The sequence below is a fragment of the Glossina fuscipes genome, unplaced genomic scaffold, assembly GCF_014805625.2.
Source record: "Glossina fuscipes isolate IAEA_lab_2018 unplaced genomic scaffold, Yale_Gfus_2 0, whole genome shotgun sequence".
Taxonomy (NCBI): Eukaryota; Metazoa; Arthropoda; class Insecta; order Diptera; family Glossinidae; genus Glossina; species Glossina fuscipes.
This window is the reverse complement of record NW_023998414.1, coordinates 7,376,777-7,395,954: the sequence shown is the minus strand read 5'-3', so window position 1 is coordinate 7,395,954 and position 19,178 is coordinate 7,376,777. Positions and strand designations below refer to the sequence as shown.

At 32.1% G+C, this 19,178-nt stretch overlaps 3 protein-coding genes across 4 annotated transcripts; 1 reads left to right on the top strand and 2 right to left on the bottom strand.

Annotated features, from left to right (window-relative positions):
- Nucleotides 1–11,756: 11,756 nt before the first annotated feature.
- Nucleotides 11,757–13,394, top strand: LOC119639042 (exosome complex component RRP45). The gene is made up of 3 exons (XM_038036216.1): nucleotides 11,757–12,080; nucleotides 12,143–13,046; nucleotides 13,121–13,394. Exons 1-3 carry the CDS (start codon nucleotides 12,015–12,017, stop codon nucleotides 13,372–13,374), a joined length of 1,224 nt encoding a protein of 407 aa, XP_037892144.1. The 5' UTR covers nucleotides 11,757–12,014; the 3' UTR covers nucleotides 13,375–13,394.
- A 45-nt stretch (nucleotides 13,395–13,439) lies between these two features.
- On the bottom strand, nucleotides 13,440–14,706 carry LOC119634868 (histone deacetylase complex subunit SAP30 homolog). Of its 2 annotated transcripts, XM_038029279.1 has the most exons (3): nucleotides 14,478–14,706; nucleotides 13,941–14,411; nucleotides 13,440–13,873 (listed from the first exon to the last, which is right to left on the bottom strand). In XM_038029279.1, the coding sequence occupies exons 2-3, from the start codon at nucleotides 14,334–14,336 to the stop codon at nucleotides 13,745–13,747; spliced, it is 525 nt and encodes a 174-aa protein (XP_037885207.1). In that variant the 5' UTR covers nucleotides 14,337–14,411; nucleotides 14,478–14,706; the 3' UTR covers nucleotides 13,440–13,744. The 2 variants fall into 2 exon arrangements, with proteins under 2 accessions (XP_037885207.1, XP_037885215.1); XM_038029287.1 differs by lacking the exon at nucleotides 14,478–14,706 and having other exon boundaries at nucleotides 13,941–14,471.
- A 149-nt stretch (nucleotides 14,707–14,855) lies between these two features.
- LOC119634883 (histone deacetylase complex subunit SAP30 homolog) lies at nucleotides 14,856–15,974 on the bottom strand. Its single transcript, XM_038029299.1, has 2 exons — nucleotides 15,174–15,974; nucleotides 14,856–15,106 (listed from the first exon to the last, which is right to left on the bottom strand). Exons 1-2 carry the CDS (start codon nucleotides 15,567–15,569, stop codon nucleotides 14,978–14,980), a joined length of 525 nt encoding a protein of 174 aa, XP_037885227.1. The 5' UTR covers nucleotides 15,570–15,974; the 3' UTR covers nucleotides 14,856–14,977.
- Nucleotides 15,975–19,178: the final 3,204 nt, after the last annotated feature.

Below are 19,178 nucleotides of genomic sequence, written 5' to 3'. Positions count from 1 at the left end.
TGTACAGACGTACTTAAGAAAAAAAAAAAAAAAAAAAAAAAAAAAAAAAAAAAAAAAACGCCTATGCATACGCCTATACGTATGCATTTTAAAACAAAGCTTTTGAAGTTTTCTTACCCATGCTCTTCTGTCCTTCCGCACGTCTGCACACTTCTTGGCACTGTTACATTACAAAAAAAAAAAAAATTTGCATTAAGAAATTCAATAGATATTAGCGAATACTGAGATAAACACAATGAAGAAGGCCTTTTAACGAATATTTCTAATATATGCCTTATTAGTGCAATATGTCTCGTTGTCCACATATGAAACAAGAAAAACTACGAAAACAAGATAAAATCCTTCAACTTCGTTCTGCAAGAACTACTACATCACGTAAAATTTTCCAAATTGATTTAGAAAAGCGTCGGCCCACGTAGAAGCGTTGAATGGACTTGGTGGAAGGCATACTTACTTTTAGAATTTCTTTGGCATGCAAATCAAAATTCCATCTCATAACTATTTCTCTGTTCGTAGGTGTATGTGTGAAAGTGGTTAACGCATAAGACGTTCAATTTACCCAAAATTCCAGATATAGATAACTAAGATGTTGATCCTTGAACGATACAAGTTTGAGTTGTTTACAAGTCATCGTTCAATACACAGCAAAGTTCAAACAGATAGATGTCACTTATGGTATTTGGTGTATTTAGCTAAAAATGTGCGAAAAGGATTAAGTTGACTTGGAATGAAAATGCAATAAGCTATCAAGTGCTTTGCGAGATTTTGGGCACCAAATTTTAGTCTTAAGAAGAATAAAACTTTGCGTATATCTCGTACATCTCTCGCTAAAAAAGAACGACCAAGGAAATCATTTTCGGCTTACGCTGGCACATTTTATCGCACCCACCATATTCTCCGGATTTCAACCCCATTCAGATCAATGCAGTCATATTTAGCAGGTGATTGTTTCGCCTGCAAACCGGCAAACTGCTATCGCGATGCCGTCCATACGCTAGCTACCGATAACCGGCAAAAGGCCATAAAATAACGATGATACAGATTTCGATTATTAAGCTTCCTAATCAGCATAATCTAAATAATGTTGAATTTTATCAAAAAAAAAAAAAAAAAAAAAAATTTGTTTGTACACCCGTTGTATATATGTTAAATATATTCAAAATCCATTGCGTTCGCATGACCAGTAAAAGTTTATCAGAATTCTCAAAATTTGTAACAAGTTTTAAAATAACGTAAACAGTATTTTTATAACTTTTATAAATCTATTATGTATATATTTACGATCACAAATATTTTCTTTTTTTTCTTAGAAAACTTTTTTAACTTTTAAATTTTAAACAATGTTCTTAAATTCAAATGTTAAGTGCTGTAGAGTTTACTTTGGTCGCAACTATAGTGAGTACTCAGCCGATAAAGGCTGCATAACAGTTGCCGATTGGGCGAACAGAAACTAGACGAAGGCCACCATCTCCCTCTCTTTTTCTTCACTCCTTTCTTACCGTAACCGTGGCGCATGAATAGACGACATCGCTTGAGTAATTAGTTCATATTAAAACCAAAAAAAAAAAAAAAAAAAAAAAAACATTATCATGAACATGAACCACGCCCCCAAGTCGGAAGATATTTTATTACATCTGTTTGTAGAAATCAAGTTCCGAACTTTAAAGGCGTGGTATTGGCTTAAAGTTAATAATCGGTTCACAATTTCATTAATCTTAAGCGAAAAGGCCAATCATTTTTACTGTCGCCCTCCATCAACTCTTCTCCACCGCAAAGAAGCAAGCGGTAGTAAAAGTGTTAAATTAATTAAAAGCCCAAACCAAGCCAACCAAGACAAATGTTATTGATTTCATCTACGATTACCGAATAAATGTGAATTATGTAAATAAAACGGAGCATTCATCCGATATGCAATTAGTTTTCCGGATTTATTTCGAGAAATACAAAAAAATAATTGATTCAAAGCATTTTCCATCGCCAGTGATTACCTTTCCCATCTCTTAGGCCGAATATGCTTTTCGTGAACGGAAAGATGGCTGACGTCTTGAGATTAAGCCACAAAGATATCTACTTTCTTTTCCCCTTTTGGCTATTGCCATAGCAATGGAAGTCCTGTTCGAACGCAACGTTAATCGCAAGGATTAACTAATGTCTATTGATGAGGGGAAGAAAGTTTATTGAAAGAGTCTCCCCGAAAACACATCATATTCATCTCAATTGCATCAATGGTTATTAGCAATGATAATTTCATTTGATTGGAGTAAATCATAATACAGCATACACACGCAACCACTAAGAACATATATATTATGAATATATTTGCGGCCAGTGCTGATAAGACATAAAAGTGTAAGTCATAAAGACATTATTGCGATTAGGCGGAGAAAGACTCTCATAATAAGCCAAATTTAAAGCAAAGATCCTAAGTTTGTAAGCTAAGGCTTTAATTTGACTTAAAATGCATCAATCATCGAACTTTTAATTGAGCAGGAAACGAAAAGGAGGAACAGACGTTGGTTGGCATTGGAAAATAATTTTCTATAAGAAGCGTTTGGTTGGTCTCTTCTTTTCGTAGCAATATGAAATGAAGGCAGTCAATATATCTTGCAATATATGCCATTTATCTTAAAGAAGTGTGATTGTAGTATGAAGATTCAACCAAACGCCAGCACATCAGTCAGTGTCAGTCAGTCCAGAAAAGTTCCAGTTATTCCATTTCGAAATTCGATAAGGAGACCTTTTGCTTATTATTATTAACCAAACACAATTTAGGGGTGTGGGGGGAAGGGACGAAATAAGGAAGAAATTTCGTACGCAAATGTTTAATTGCAATAATAATATGATTATTTTCATATGTAAGGCGTAAGAAAAAATTCGACTTGAATCGAATCTAAATCCTTTTTTACATCTTATTGCTTCGATGAATATAGAAACTACATTTTTTTTTTTTAAATCTGCCAAAAAAAATTATATATGCATATGCATATGAATATATATATATATATATGTATATATGTATATATGTATATTTTCTAGACGTATGTTTTTACAAAATATTATACGATTTTCATTCATATTACGTGTGTTCGAGCAAAAATTGTGGGCGGCTGCGTTTTGCTGCAAAAATCAAAATGAAATGTTATATTGTGTACTTAACTGGATTCACACTTTATCGTTATTTTGGTTACTGCACCAAATACACATATATATATATATATATATATATATGTATTAATATTAATATACATGCGAATAGGGTATCGTTTAACATACGCATATCTTAACGAGGGGTAAAAAAAGAAAAAGCATTTATTTTTTTATTTTTCACTGTTTACTTTGATATGCACACAAACATACGCGTGCCGTCGGTGACTTTGTAAGAAAACCCTGAAAAAGAGTAATGAAAATAAAAGGAAGCCCCATATATATATGTATATATATATATATATATATGTATGTATATATGTATAGGTTTGCGATTGTTTCCCGTGAAAACAATTCTTATTAAAGCATATTCTTCTTCTTCTTCTTCTTCTTCTTCTTCTTGTTCTTCGTGTTCATCATATGTGTTATGTATATGCATGAGCTGGGATATGAAGTGAGGCAGCCTTAGCGAAACATGCCTTACAATGGGCAATTGGCCAAAAATAAATTTTTCGCAAAAGACATGTAGTTTGCATATTGATCTATCTGCGATGAGGGCGAGATATAAACATGATCTCTTATTATCCCCATACGCCCATACAGGCCGCGCACATATTTGTTTTCTCGTTTCGTTTTTCTGTTTTTCTCTCTTTTTTTTTTTTTTTTTTTTTTTTTCTTTTTCACATTTCGAAATATTTTTGTACAGATTTTTCTTAATTTATATTTTAATAAAATATTTTAGCTTATGCTGCAAATGTGTATTTTTAACAGAGAAATATACTTATTTGCACACAAACTTACGCGCCTATATATATGATTTGTCTTTGTAGAGATATGCACATATGTTGGCATCGTTAACCACACAGTTCATGGCACAACGCAACACAATTTGTTTTTTTTCTTGTATTTCTATATATCTTTAACGCACGCTTTACCTACATTTATTTTGCATATGCAAACAAGAAGAAGAAGAAGAAGAAAATATTCTATTTCCCATCATTTACATGTGTAGAAAAATGAATGCTTACAACATATCAAAATTGCAATTAATACATAGTTTCTTTTTACGATTACTCGCTCATGATTTCGAAGGGGGAAATAAGCGGTAACAAGTAAGAGAATTGTGTTCTGCCGCCAATGAATCTTTTGTACCCGTCACCGTTATCCTGAGAAAGGCTAGAAATGGAACGAAAAAAAAAAACTAAATTTTTATACGGTATTATATTAGATGGGCGTGGCTGACTTTTTCTATTTTTCTATCCATCGCCGAAGGATGAGTAGTATATTCATCCAGAACGAAACTTTAGAGACTCCATGCTCAGCATCGATTTAAATATGTCCGTCTGTCCGTCTGCCCATCTATATAATATTTCGTCGCCGCAAAAATAAAGCTATTGACCGCATATTTGGAAAAAAACTTTAAAAGTTCTTGCGCGCAGGCCTCTATTGAAAGTCGGCCAATTCGGTCGAAGGACACACCGGCAGTACCAGGCCAACTGAGAACTCCTCGTTTCTTCAAAAGGAAAACAAAGTTGGTTTTTTGCTCATTACTCAGAAACTACACTAAATAAATGCACAAAAATTTGGGTCTACATTCTATAGACGACGCTGTAGTATCTATCTGTGGAAAAATGGAAAAAATTGACCATATTAAAAAAGAAAAATGTTCTTTTTACATGCTCGTTCAACAGATTTGGCTCATTTTCAACGCCAACTTGCGCGCAAGAATCTCCAAAGTTTCTACCAAATTTGAAGTCGATAGCTTCATTCTTACGGCCAGGAAAATACGGACAGACGGACGTGTTCAAATCGATTTAGAACTTGATACTGATCAAGAAGGATATTTGAAGCTTCTTTCTAAGCGTTGCAATATATCCCTCATCCTCCCGTGATGGATGTAAAAAAAATAAAAAAATTATTTTCCGCAAAAAAATCAAACCTTAAAAGAAATTAATTAATAGTTTGCAAGAAGAGAATGGAAAAAGGATCGATAAACGAATATATTTTCGGGCATAGAATGCCATAATGGCGGTTCGACGGACAGCGAAAAAATTAGTGGTCGCGATAAACGAGTTTGCACCATTGGTGGTCATAGTGCTGCTACTAATGGACAATTTATTTTCGTCGACTCGTCATTTGTTGCCACTATTTATAATAAATTTCAAGTTGGACCGGGCGCTGAGTCCCAAAATGTCACCATAAAGAAAACAACAAATTTATGCCAACAATTGCAGCTCAGCATTGCATCGATATGGCATTAAACTACTCTGATACGAAGCTAATGCATCGTTTCGTTTATCGCGATCGCATAGAAGTCATATCACATTTATTGATTCACATAAGCGATATACAGGATATGTGTTATTACGGTTTGGAACGAAACTATTTTATGCATTCATATACCATCCGTAGATCCCGGCTTGCATATAATTCGATTTCTAAATCGAATATGTAAAGTAGCAAAAATGATTATGCAATACCAGAACAGAGGGAATGAGAAAAATTTTAAAATAGATTCTAAACAACTACTTGTTATGATGATAGAATCGAATCCAGTACAACCGACCGGGGGGGCGTGATAAAGCTATTTATTCAATACCCAAACCAGACCGCCTTCAAAGATATCGAAATTAAAATTAGATTTATCATAGTAGTCGGTGCGGAATGCAAGCAAACGTCAATTGTTATTGATAATGACGACTTGAACGATGAAAGCGTTCAGGCTGACTTGGAATCAAATACTAAATCTGAAACTGACAAAAAATATTCTATAACAACGATCGAGAATACTATTTGGACTTTATTTCTCTTTCTCCTATCGATTTACTTTCGAAACTAAAGAAATCAGAATCCGTCTGAGAACTGCCAAGTCAGTGCTTATGGCTTCGCAGTCTCAGTTGCTATAAAATTATCTTTGGCCGTAACTATAGAGACTGTTCAGTCGGTGCAGGCATAACCGATTGCGCGCACAGGGCATTTGCTTGCGGCCACCACATCCCTAATTCTTTCTCTTTCCTCCTCTTCTTTCCGGCCGACAATATATTACACGAATAGGGAACATTTCAGCGATAACATGAGCGATTGGTGAAGAGATAGAAACGGATTCTCATGCGAAACGCTGGTGAGTACCCAGAAAAATTTTGCTCACCTCATCGTAATAGGTCTTCCTTCGTAAGCAAACTAACCGATAATAAATTTCACTCAGAGAAAGAATATTGCGAAATAATATTCTGTAATTTATTAAAAACCTTCATTAATGTCCTAATTAGCTATGCATTGAGGAAATGGGAGACCATTGCCCAATGAAACCAAAAAAAATTTTCAGATACATATCTCATTAATCTTTTGAAATACATTTAGGCACAGTAGTAAGTTCTTTCGCTTTAAGAAGAAAAAAAAAAAAAACAAAAAAAAAAAACAAAAACTGTGTATATTATTAAAATGTATTTAATATTCTTTTTTAGTTTTTCTTTAACAGTTTCGCAGACTAGTTTATCGGTGATGCACTAGCTATATGAAATTTGTACAGATGTACGCAAGTGCCAGAATGACTGCAACATAGATCTATCTTTTCTTATACTGACCAATCTGGAATCGTTTTAGAAATCGAACTATACTTGTCTATCTGTCTGTCCGTCTTGTAGTTTTATGTAAACTAATATGTTTTGGCCAAAGGACGTACGCTATTGATGATAATGCTTGGGACCTTATTTTGAGGTGTTATTTATTATTATCTTCTTCTATGTACATTTTCGTAAATCCTTACCACATCCATATTTCTCGGATAATATCAAGAGTTTTTCAAATACGAATATTCATACGGATGATAATCAAGAGATTGTCGGATGTATGAGAGTACAAATCAGTTTACAGTGTAAAAGACATATTTGAACCAAATATAACTTAACCTTTTTATTTATTTATTGATATACAGTTTTTTTTTTTTTTTTTAAACTATACAATAGAAAAAATGTCTGAAAAAAACAAAGGGCAGACGGATTAACGGATTAATCATAGAAATATATAGATGTATGACAGGTTTTCTGTTAAGTACTTCTTAGATATATATCCGAAATTAATACAAAAAAAATTTTACAAAAAAAAAAAAAAAAAAAAAAAAAATACACAAATACAATCTATTATAAATAGAACACAATAGATTTTTCGCATGCAAAAGTTTTCACAACTTGTCAAAATCGTGTGTTTGTTAGAAGAAGAATTTACTAAAATTCCTTTGCAGGCACACTTACAGTATGTGTGCACGCGTGGGTATTTGTGCACATGGTTATGTCGTGTATATATGAAAATAAGATGCCGAAACAAACAAAAAAAGAAGAAGAGAAATTTGCAAATCTATAACCGCTTTAAAGCGATTATTGGATACCCACCACTATTTTTATCAAATGTATATTTAATTAATTTTTCTTTTTTTTTTTTTTTGTTGACGCGTCCCTTGTCTAAGGGGCTTTTCTCAACCCATTCATTTGATAAAAATTGCAACATATTTGGATCGAATTTTTGTGAAAATTTTAATAGATTTGTAGATCTTTTTCAAACCGTCGCCGCCGCCGCCGCCGCGCCCTTTGCTAAGCTAAAAGATCGCTATATGCTTTGTTAAGATGGCTGGGCGGAGAAATGTTTTTGAAAATGTCATAACGTCATTTCAATGCAAATAACTCGTGAGTTTTTCAAAGTGATACAATCGATAATAAAAGTAGTTTACGCCCATATTTCAATATCAGATGGACATAAAAAGTTGTGTTTTTGTGTTAAATAATCAAACGAGTCTGCGTGTAAAGCATTAATATCCAGAGCGAGAAAATTTTTGCACAACAACACCCCCACACAATGTTATCGCTAGTTGTCTGCTTTTCTTCTAAATCTCGCCAAAAACTTATCAACTATAATATATAAATACAATGCTATATATATATATATATATATATATATATGTATATAGTTTTTCCAATTTTGCTATGAAATGAGAACATTTTCGAATAAAAGCAACGAAACGCACGCACAAACACCAAAATCTGTTTTCGAAACAATTTTTATATCTTTGCGCCTACATCTTTCCAAAAATAATGCATACAAGTGGTGGAGGAATGAATCAAATTTAAGTTCTTTTCTTTTCTTTCTTTTTTCTTTTCTTCTTTTGCTCCCATTCGAATTGAGTTGAGTTACGTTTATAATCATTTTTATTTAATCATCTTTAAGATATAAAATAAAACTGTAATTATTTAATATTTACTTAATTCGAAGATCTAATCATAATTTACTAACAACTTTGTCGTCTAATTAAAATCAATTAGTCAGATTAGATAATTGAGAAAAGAATAATTATATATATATATATATATATGTATATGCAAATTACTTTCAAAAAGTCCAAAGAGCTTATATTAGACTTGCACTAAATCTTTCTTCGTGCAGCGAGTGGAGCGAACGGGCGTTTATAACAATCCAGGATGAGTATGAAAAAAAACTCGAAGCACGTACTGTATCTAAATATATTATGGATCATAGCGTAAGATTTAATTTAAGATCTAATCATGCGAAACCAAACATCATCATCATCGAAAAACCAATTTTCCAGTCGGCATAGATAATGTCCAAAGCCATATAAGCCATATAACCCATCACAATTAGCAAAATACTTTTCAATTACTATCGTTTCAACTCCCTTGCAGCAAAAAGTCGCCCCAAGTCTTATAAAACCTTTCCTTGTTCCAAGTCACATCCGAGCAAACACCTTTGTTAAGTATTTGCATGAAATTTTAAATGTATATATATGTGTGTGTATGTATATGTATGTATATATATGACGATATATTTATATATACACCAATAGCCTATGTTACTAGTGCTGTTCATGTGCTTCACTTCAATCTAAGAATCTCTCTCATTAGTATAACAAACAAAGAATTATATTAATGATCATAATAATGGATGCATAGAATCATCAAATGTTTCCACTTCTTTTTTTTTTTTTTTTTTATATATATATAATTATAAATCTAAATGGGTGAAAAATATTTATATGTACGTTGTACAGCTATCTCTATGCATTATATTCCACAAACAATGTCAAGGTCCAAACAATATATTCAAAAAAAAATTTGATCCAAATTTTAATCAGGAATACGTTTACTCTCGGAACCACGAAATCGATGACCGTACATAACTATTTTAGGTTTTAAGTCTTTACATTTTTGTTTTATTTATTTATTTTTTTTTTTTTTTTAAATTTTCTTCATTCGTAAGAAATAATTAAGAAAATAATATTCGATCGTGACCGAATCATTTTTTTAACCATCGTCGTCATTAGCTTAAAAAAGACCAAAAAAAAAAGAGCAAGAAAACATCTAAATTTTCATACCCTATAGTATTGGATGTGGCCGCCAATTGTTTTTTCCATTTCCAGAATAAAAGTGAACATTTATAAGGTGTATGTATGTGTTATGCTTTATTAGCGACAAGCAGAAAACACGGAAAGCAAAGGTGTTCGCAGTTTTTGCTGCACACGGTGTGGGCGTTGTAGGCGCGCCCTTTGACCAGTCTAGGTCATTCTCGAATTCTTTTGCAAGTTTGTAGGCAAGCGTAGAAGAGTGTTTACCATAAATACTGCACAGCTGCACAAACGGACAGATGGACAGACGGACATGCTTAAACGAGAATTTATATACTTTATGGGGTTTTTGAAGCTTATTTCTGCGCATTACAAAGGTATGGGAAAAAATTTATTTTAATACGCTATAATAGCGGATAGGCGTGGTCAATATTTCCCATTTTTGCACATATAATACAGCAGCGATCAAATTTTTGTAGGTTTTTTCTGCTGTAATTTATGCGTAATGAGTAAAAGACCGATTACTTAGTGCTTTTGAAGATGTTCTCAGTGTACGTGGTACTGTAGGCCTGTCCTTTTATCGATTTGGTCCCTTTTCAATAGCAACCTGCATGCAAGAGCTGCAGTGCTTCTGCCAAATGCGAAGCCAAAGTTTCGTTGTTGCATCCAGGAAAATGTGCACACCGACGGTTTGCCAGATATACTTAAATCGGTTCAGAACTTGATGCTGATTAAGTATATATTTACTTTATGGGGTTTCTAAAGCTTGCTTTGAAGCATTGCAAACATTTTGACAAAATGATTTTATGCCCATTTTATTCGAAGGATGAGGGATTTTCTCCAGAATATCAGAATTAATTTCATTTATTCTATTAGCCCTTTACACAAGGGGAATTCTCTACTCCACATGAGATTTGTAAGTAAAGCTAATTTCCGAAAATTCTTTAAATTCCTCGATGCTGTTTCTAGATTGAAATCTGAAATCTTCGTTAACTCGCCAGACCTGTCATTTTTCTAATAAATTATTGATATCTTAATTAGATTTCTGTTTATATTCTTCTTACTAACTGCCTTTTAGTAGACTTCCTATGTAAATGAAAATTAATTGTCTCTTTTCTCAGTTCTGGATTGGGGCAATTTTCTTCTCCGTTTGTGAATTTAAGTTTTCCAGATTTTTGCAAGTCTTTTTTTCTAAGTGTTTGTTAGCTCTAATCCTTCCGTATGGTCCAGTTGATGTAATTTTAATTCAGTGGAGCAAATATTCTGGAACTGCTGACCATAACGAAAGATCAACGTCAATGCCAATGTCACGAATGACAAACGGTGAAAAACGCTCAGCAAAATAAAGCACGATGCAGTAGTGATGTTGAACTCATTCTCCACAAACCACTTTCCAACTTATAATTCTCTTGAAAATCTACAATAACATAAGGGCTGTAAGGGATTTTTCGTTAATTATAAATATTATATTATTATATACTGCTAGCTTAGTAATAATAATCAAAATTGAAACCGACTTCAAGGAAATTTTCTGTTCTTTTAATTTTCAACAAGGAAGCTAACCGTATCTTAAATTTTTCAAGTCATATGATTTTGCTGTAATAATGCTATGGAATATATCGCATCATTCTACTTTAGAATTTAGAATATAGGATGATTGGAAATCGTTGTTGTACAAAAAATTCAATATATCAATGAATTACGAAAAGTTGCCGAAATGCCAAAATGGCCAAGAACTTTTAAAATAGCTTGAGCTTTTTCATATTCAAAACAAGGAGTATAATTGTCATGATTCCAATTTGAAAAGAAAATTTTAATTTTTTATATATATTTATATAAAAGTGACATTTGTACACACCCTGTATAAAATTGCCCATGTTTTGTGCCCCTTTGAGAATAAGCGTGAGTGTTAGTCGGCATTGCTAAGTAAGTGATGCCAAGTTTGCCTATACAATAAACACAGTCAATCCAATGATAAAGAACAAATATATGGTTTTTTGTAATGTTTTACGAAAGTGAGACGATATTAAAAAATCTAATCCCTTATGACTTCTACATTGTAATCATCAAATTCTATAGCTAAATTTTAAATACAAAAACATTACTCCTATATAAAATTGCTTTAATTGCTGTATACCTGTATAAATGATACCAAGTTTAACCTAGAACCTTGTTAGGAATAAATATATTCTTTTTTGTTTTTGTATGGAAAATATGTTTTTGCGAATATAAATCCAATTTAGAAAAGTTAGTTCTGTACGAATTTTATGTGGTTTCCGTTGAATTCTTTATCCGAATTCTATACAAACTGAGCCACAGCCATCACCAGGCTATAGGCAACATTTTGTAATAGAAAATGCATTTGTTTAGGAAATTTGAAGGTTTTATCATCGATAATAATATCGACAACCTGCGCCTTTAGAAAGTAATCGATTTTTTACTTTGTTTGAAGTTTGAATTGTAGCTATAGTAAAGCACACGGTTTTGTGATTGATTTCTAATATTAGTTATAAAATAAAGTATGAAAGAAGCGCCTTTATCTTCATGTGAGAAGAACTTTGTCATTCAAGCGATTAAGCAAAATCAGGTAAACGGTTAAATACTTAAATTTATACGATTAAGGTAATCTTATAATGCAAAAATTTGTAGCGCTTGGACGGCAGGAATAATGATGAATTTCGCAGCCTGAAAATTAATTATGGATCAGATTGGGGCAGCGTAATAGTGGCTTTAGGTGAAACGAAAGTGTTGGCTCAAGTATCCAGTGAACTAGGAGAGCCAAAAGCAACACGACCCAATGAAGGCATTTTGCATATAAACGTTGAACTGGGGCCAATGGCTGCCTCACATTTTGAAGCCGGCCGCAACTGCGAGTTGACTGTACAACTTAATCGTACACTGGAGAGAACATTTAAAGATTCCCGTGCTATAGATTTGGAATCATTGTGTGTTATATCCGAGGAGCGCGTTTGGATGTTGCGTGTTGACTTAAATGTTCTAAATCACGAAGGCAATCTTATAGATTGTTGTTCAGTAGCAACTCTATGTGCTTTAGCGCACTTTAGGCGTCCAGACGTAAGCGTCATTGAAGATGAAATTCAAATACATACCTCGGCCGAAAAAGAACCACTAAAAATGGTTATGCACCACTATCCAGTTTGCGTCAGTTATGTTATATTCGACGATGGCCGCATAGCAGTAGCCGATCCGACCGTTGCGGAGGAGCGTACTAGTGACACGGAAATGATTTTTGGCATAAACTCCTTCGGAGAATTGTGTTGTCTCAATCTAGGTGGCTCATCTCTTACCAGCCCAACGTTGCTATTACAATGTTCGAAAAAAGCAGCAAAACATGCCAAAAGCGTTGTGGACCTGGTTAAAAAATCCCTGGAAAACGATTCAGAAGCTAGAGAGGCTGGGAAAAAAGTTGGATTTACGGGATGTTTGCATCACAATACCTTAACCAGTTTGGGTGAAGACCGATTGGTTTTGAAATTAAGAAATTTTACTTTTAATGATGTTACTGAAGACGACGAGCCCAATAAAAAGATAGGTAGGAGTATTTAAATTCAAATATTGGCAGTTATTCTATGACTACTAGTTCTATTTTTAAATTATAATTTGCAGTCCAAGGAAAACTTTACAGTAATCCTCAATATAAGCCAGATACCAAATGGATACCTGAAGCGCCTTCGGATGCTAGTGACAATAGTGTTACCATGGAATCGGATACTGGTGGTAGTGAGAATCTAGAAGGAACAGAAAAAGAATTTTTAGAATGCAGTGACATCCAAACAAACTTTCCTATAAGTAAACAAAGGCATGCGATGAAGCAAATTACTAACAGCGACTCAGAAGAAGAAGAAAAAATTATTCTCTAAGTGGCGATCCGAGATTCCAAATTATAAAAAAACTAAAATAAAATTATATAATTAAACCAACCCAATTTTCATGATTTATAAATTTTTTTTCTCAATTTTTTATTGCCTTTATAACTATTTCGTTTGAAGCTATTTTACTCAATAAGTTGCCCTCGTTTTTCCCTCAAAATGGATGTGAAAACAACAACAAGACTCAAAGCAGCCCAAATTAAAATATATACAATGCTACTAGTATTAGAGAGAATATTATATACCGAGAAGTAACTTAAAGGTAACGTTGACTTAAAATCTAATGTGGATTTGAGACTGTTAATACAAAATTTGAAGCAAGCAACCCTTTACAGTAAACTGAGAGATTAAGAATGGTGATTTAAGTTGTGTCATTGTTTAGACCATTCTTCAAATCTAACTTGTTAGAATTAGATTTCACCATGTAGACAAAATAGGTAATAATTTCCTTCTCCTTAATAGGTATCGTTTTAAAGTGCTTCATAATAGTCTAGAAATAAAAATATACTTGGTTTAATTAATATAAATGATAACTGCATCCCGCAAAATGCTCTTACATCAGCAAGTTGTGCTCTTTTCATGCCTGGACGAGTTTGCAACTTGTAGTGACGCTTGTAGCGACGTAACGTATTGACTTGAAGCTGATAAAGATCTGGCGCTTCGGGTAGATCAATATCAGTGTCATTGCTATCATCCTCAGACTCTTTACGGCGCCTTTTCGAACGAGCCGATTGTATGCGATCTTTGTGGTAATCGCATATATAAATGTGCTGCGAAGTAGGATCGCTGCTCAATTTTAAACGCTTCTCTTTGACGGTTTTCTGTATACGTTTACTATAACTGGCGTTACCGGCAGGATTGCGGCATCTCTCATTTTCGTCAATTAAACAGCACGTCTGATCAGTATGACCTCCACGCGAATCTTCCTCCCCTGTACTAAAACCGTTGTTCATGGTAGTTAGCAGCACAATATTGCTGTTGTGGTTCTCTGATACAAAAAGATTACCTCCACAGATTTGCAAAACAAACTAGAATAAAATTCATATCTTTTCTATTTTTATATTTTTTCCAGCTGATAATCGTTTTTTTATTACGTGAATGGATGTGCCGTTGTGTCCTCTTGATATGTTCACTACGTTTTTGTATTTTAGCTTTACTTTTTCAAGAGTTTGATTTCTTTCAATTTGCGTAACCTCAATTTTACAATAGTAAACTAAAAATTTATATATATAATTTTACTAACAAAACAATATTGTGCGACGCATATTTTACACTCTCGTAAACTTGGATTTTTAACTAGAAAATTGTATACCGATTATTTTTTCTTTCATTAATTAGTAATGCCAACTAGAGCGTTTCTACAAATTAGGATAAATAATTTTTTTATATTTTTGGCGCTTTCTTCCATCTGTCAAGAGAAACGGCTGTTCATTAATAAAAAAGGGGACGAAACGGTTAACTTTTCCGAGGACGAATGAAAATTATACATCAAAAAAAATTTCAAGAAAACGCCGAAACTCCAATGTCTTTTTAAAACACTAAATGTAAACTAAAAAACACCAGCCAACCATTCACAGCGACATGCAATGGCAGTTCAAGTTGTATCATTGTTTACGCCATTCTTCAAATCTAACTTATTAGAATTAGATTTCACCATGTACACAAAATAGGTAATAATTTCCTTCTCCTTAATAGGTATCGTTTTAAAGTGCTTCATAATAGTCTAGAAATAAAAATATATTTGGATTAGTTAATATAAATAATAAAGGCATCCAGCAAAGCGCTCTTACATCAGCAAGTTGTGCTCTTTTCATGCCTGGACGAGTTTGCAATTTGTAGTGACGCTTGTAGCGACGTAACGTATTGACTTGAAGCTGATAAAGATTTGGCGCTTCAGGTAGATCAATGTCGGTGTCGTTGCTATCGTCCTCAGATTCCTTACGGCGCCTTTTTGAACGAGCCGATTGTATGCGATCTTTGTGGTAGTCGCATATATAAATGTGCTGCGAAGTAGGATCGCTGCTCAATTTTAAACGCTTCTCTTTGACGGTTTTTTGTATACGTTTACTATAACTGGCGTTACCGGCAGGATTGCGGCATCTCTCATTTTCGTCAATTAAACAGCAAGTCTGATCAGTATGACCTCCACGCGAATCCTCCTCCCCTGTACTAAAGCCGTTGTTCATGATAGTTAGCAGCACAATATTGCTGTCGTGATTCTTTGACACAAATAGCTTCCAATCAAGTTCTCGAGAAAGTTTAGAACTAATCTTATTTAATTTTATATATTTTTCAATACACAGACTTTTCTTTGTTATGTGCTTTGAGTAATTTGGAAAAGTTAATCGTTTTTATATGTTTTAAGTTTGTTTTTTTTTTTTTCAACAGAGGAGTGATTTTTTCACTTTTTGTTAAGTGCAAGTTTATAAAATGGAAAATGTATATATGAATGTATATAATTTCTTGCACATAATATACTTTTATATTCTCATAAAGCCTGGACTTTAAATAAGCAGATTAACAAATTTGTAATGCGGATTTTTTCTTAATTGTTGTTTAGTGCTGCCAACTAAAGCTTTTTTATAAATTTGAATTAATTGTTTTTATACACATCACCGAAGCATGAGGGGTATATGTATTTTCTCAAAACGTTTGCATCGCGTAAGCGGACGCTTCAGAGACCCCTTGAGGTATATATATTCTTGATCAGTATCAAATTCTGAATCGATCTAAGCATGTCCGTCTTTCCCTCTATGTAATGTCTGTTGGAAACATTCTTCTGGCTGGAACAATGACGCTATCAACTTCAAATTTGTAAAATAAGTGACCTAAACTTTTCAAAAACCACAGCTATGTGACCAAAACTTTTTTTTTGAAAATACAAAAAATAGCCGCGCCTTCTTCATGTAATAGAATATACAAACTTATATATTATCTATATATTTAATATTATATAGGATAACCGTGATGGGTAAAAAAGATTCGGTCATGACCGAATATAATTTTCTTACTTGTTTATGTTTCTGTCGTTTTCTCTCAGCTGTCAAAACAGGAACTGTTATCTGTTAATATGAAGAGAAACGACGCGATTGGCTCTCATGAATATAATCATAACTATATGATATCACCAATGGGAGAAAATATAAGGAGTCCGTGCGCGAATAGGAAGTTTCTCATATCACAAGTAGTTAACACATAAACCCCGCCCGCTCCCTTGCATTTATGTGATATGTTTTAAGAACTAAAATAAATAATAACAACCAATAGCAATAATAAAATTGCTGTGAAAATTAATAAAAGAATTTGTTCCACTTAAAAATACGACGCTTTTGCCTTTATAAATTATACCACATTTTGAAAAAAAAACTCTAAAAATAATACACACTTATAAAAAAACAATAGAAGATGATTTTTAAATTTGAAATAAATCGCTTTTATTTCTTGTTTTATGTATTGTAAAATAACATATGGTCTAAATTAAATTTTAAAATTGTACAATTAAGAGAAGATTTAAAATTATTAATGATACCAGAAAAATTTGAAAACTTATTTTTAAAATTGAATTAAAATAAAATAAATAAATATTACTTCTTCTACATATTTACATGCGTTGATTTATATTAAAAACCGTGCGATTTGCTAAAGCAGGCTGTATCTAGTAAAATTTAAAGCAATTTTTCATGCGTGATATTATCAACACATTTCCACCATTGCTTGTATTGTGTATCCTTCGTCGTAACAAAAACGCTACCGTTAGCAGCTTTTCAATTCGCACAGTGGCTAGACCTATTTCTTTGAAGACTATGAAAAGGTATAAAAAGGTGTACGCTATCGTTATGTTACTTCTGACTTACAGATATTTGACAAATTTAATACATCTCTATTGTGCATTAAAAGAAAGAAACTATGATGGCAACACTGTAAACGCCAAATTGTTTAATTATCGTTAGGCGATTATATGATTCAAAAGCGATAACTTTATTCTACTTACGGTAAGCCATCAGTGTAGCAGGAAAATTGTCGCTACATTGTAAAACGGCAGCATTTTAAAAAGCTTCAGCTATTTGTAAGTCAAAAAGCAATTTTTTTAAATCTCTATGATTTATTAAAATAAAGAATTCAACAATCAAAAGTACGACGAGGTTGTCAACAAAAATGGAAATAACACATACATTATATTCGAAAAAAATGGTTTCAATTGAGATACGTTGGAATAATCATTGGCAAGACTGGTCATTGACTCGCTGATATGGTAGTATTTGAGGTTATTACATATCAAAATTAAAAAATAAGTTCGTTGCTGTAAAAGAATTTATTGAACTCATATTTTAGATTTACTTTTGATGGCTTTTGTAGGTATTTTTTTAAATACATTTTTTTACTAAGCATACAATTAAATGTAAACGCATTAAAATATTTTATTAGAATTTTGAATATTTTCGGTATATAAATATGGATAAATAAACCAAACATTAAATATCTACTAATGACAGCTATAATCAGTTTTATAATTGAAAATTAACTTTCTCTGGATTATCTTAAATAAAAGGTAGTATAAATCAAGATGATAATAACTTATATTATATATTTAAAAAGTTAACATTTAAATTGTAAACGTGTAAAATCTCAGAAAAACGTTATGAAAAGTTTTGAAAATGTGTGAAATGTTTTATATCAACATTACAGAAGTTATAATGGCTGAATATTGTTTTAGAATTGCCAGCTTGGAAAACTTAAAAAATTTACGTTACTTATTCTAGCTTAAACTGTTTTATTTCTTTTTAGAAAAATTAGTAAATATTATTCGTTTATGAAAAGAAATAAAATTATACCGCGAAAGTGAATGAAGGAAAAAAAATCTTTTTAATTTTTATTTTTGCTTATTTAAATGTAACTAGGTTTTAATTTTTTGTTTTATTCCATGGTGTATCAATTTATAATTCACTGTTGCATAAACTGCTGTGCTGATAGAATTTTTATCTTAGCTTGTGATTATTGCGGAGAACGGTCTGAGAGTATAATTTACTTTGCTGTACATTTCTTAAAATATTTTTGGCTTTGCTGAGAACAAAATTCTATTTCTGAGAATAAAATTTACTTTCCCGTAAATTTCTTAAGAAAGGTGTTTTTGGCATTACTGAGAGTAAAATTATTTTGTTTACATATATTTTATTATTCTTTTTTTTTCTAGACGAATTATTTAGTTTTATATACTAAGTTCGTATTTTTTAAAAATTCACGTATTAAATTAATAATAAAAAATTACCCAAGTTACCTTTTCTACCTATCCAATTACATAAAACTAAATTAAATATAATTAATAAATAATATAGATATATATAACATATTTATATATAAAACAATGTTACGATTTTAAGTATAAAGGAATATTATTATTATACGACTACGAAAAATTATTCAAATTTTTGAAATTTTTGAAAGATTATTTTTATCCAATTTATCAAACCTATTCTAATTCAACTCATTCTTATAAATTTACTGAAAATACAAATAAAATAAGATAAATTTTTCAATCTCCTGTTATATATTTTATTCTATAATAAATCACTAAAGTTCAAAAAAAGTAAATATTGATACAAAATGTAAAAATTAAACTTATTGCCTATGCAATCCCTGTTCATTTCCTTTGATTGCTTATGCAGACGCAACGTAGCAAAGTAATAACTCGCATATAGTCTTTACTTTTTTAAATGCAGTGAATTAAGTTCATACATAATCTCCGTCCTCTCTTATTTTCTTCTTATTTTTTTTTGAACTTCCGAACGGTGAGCTTG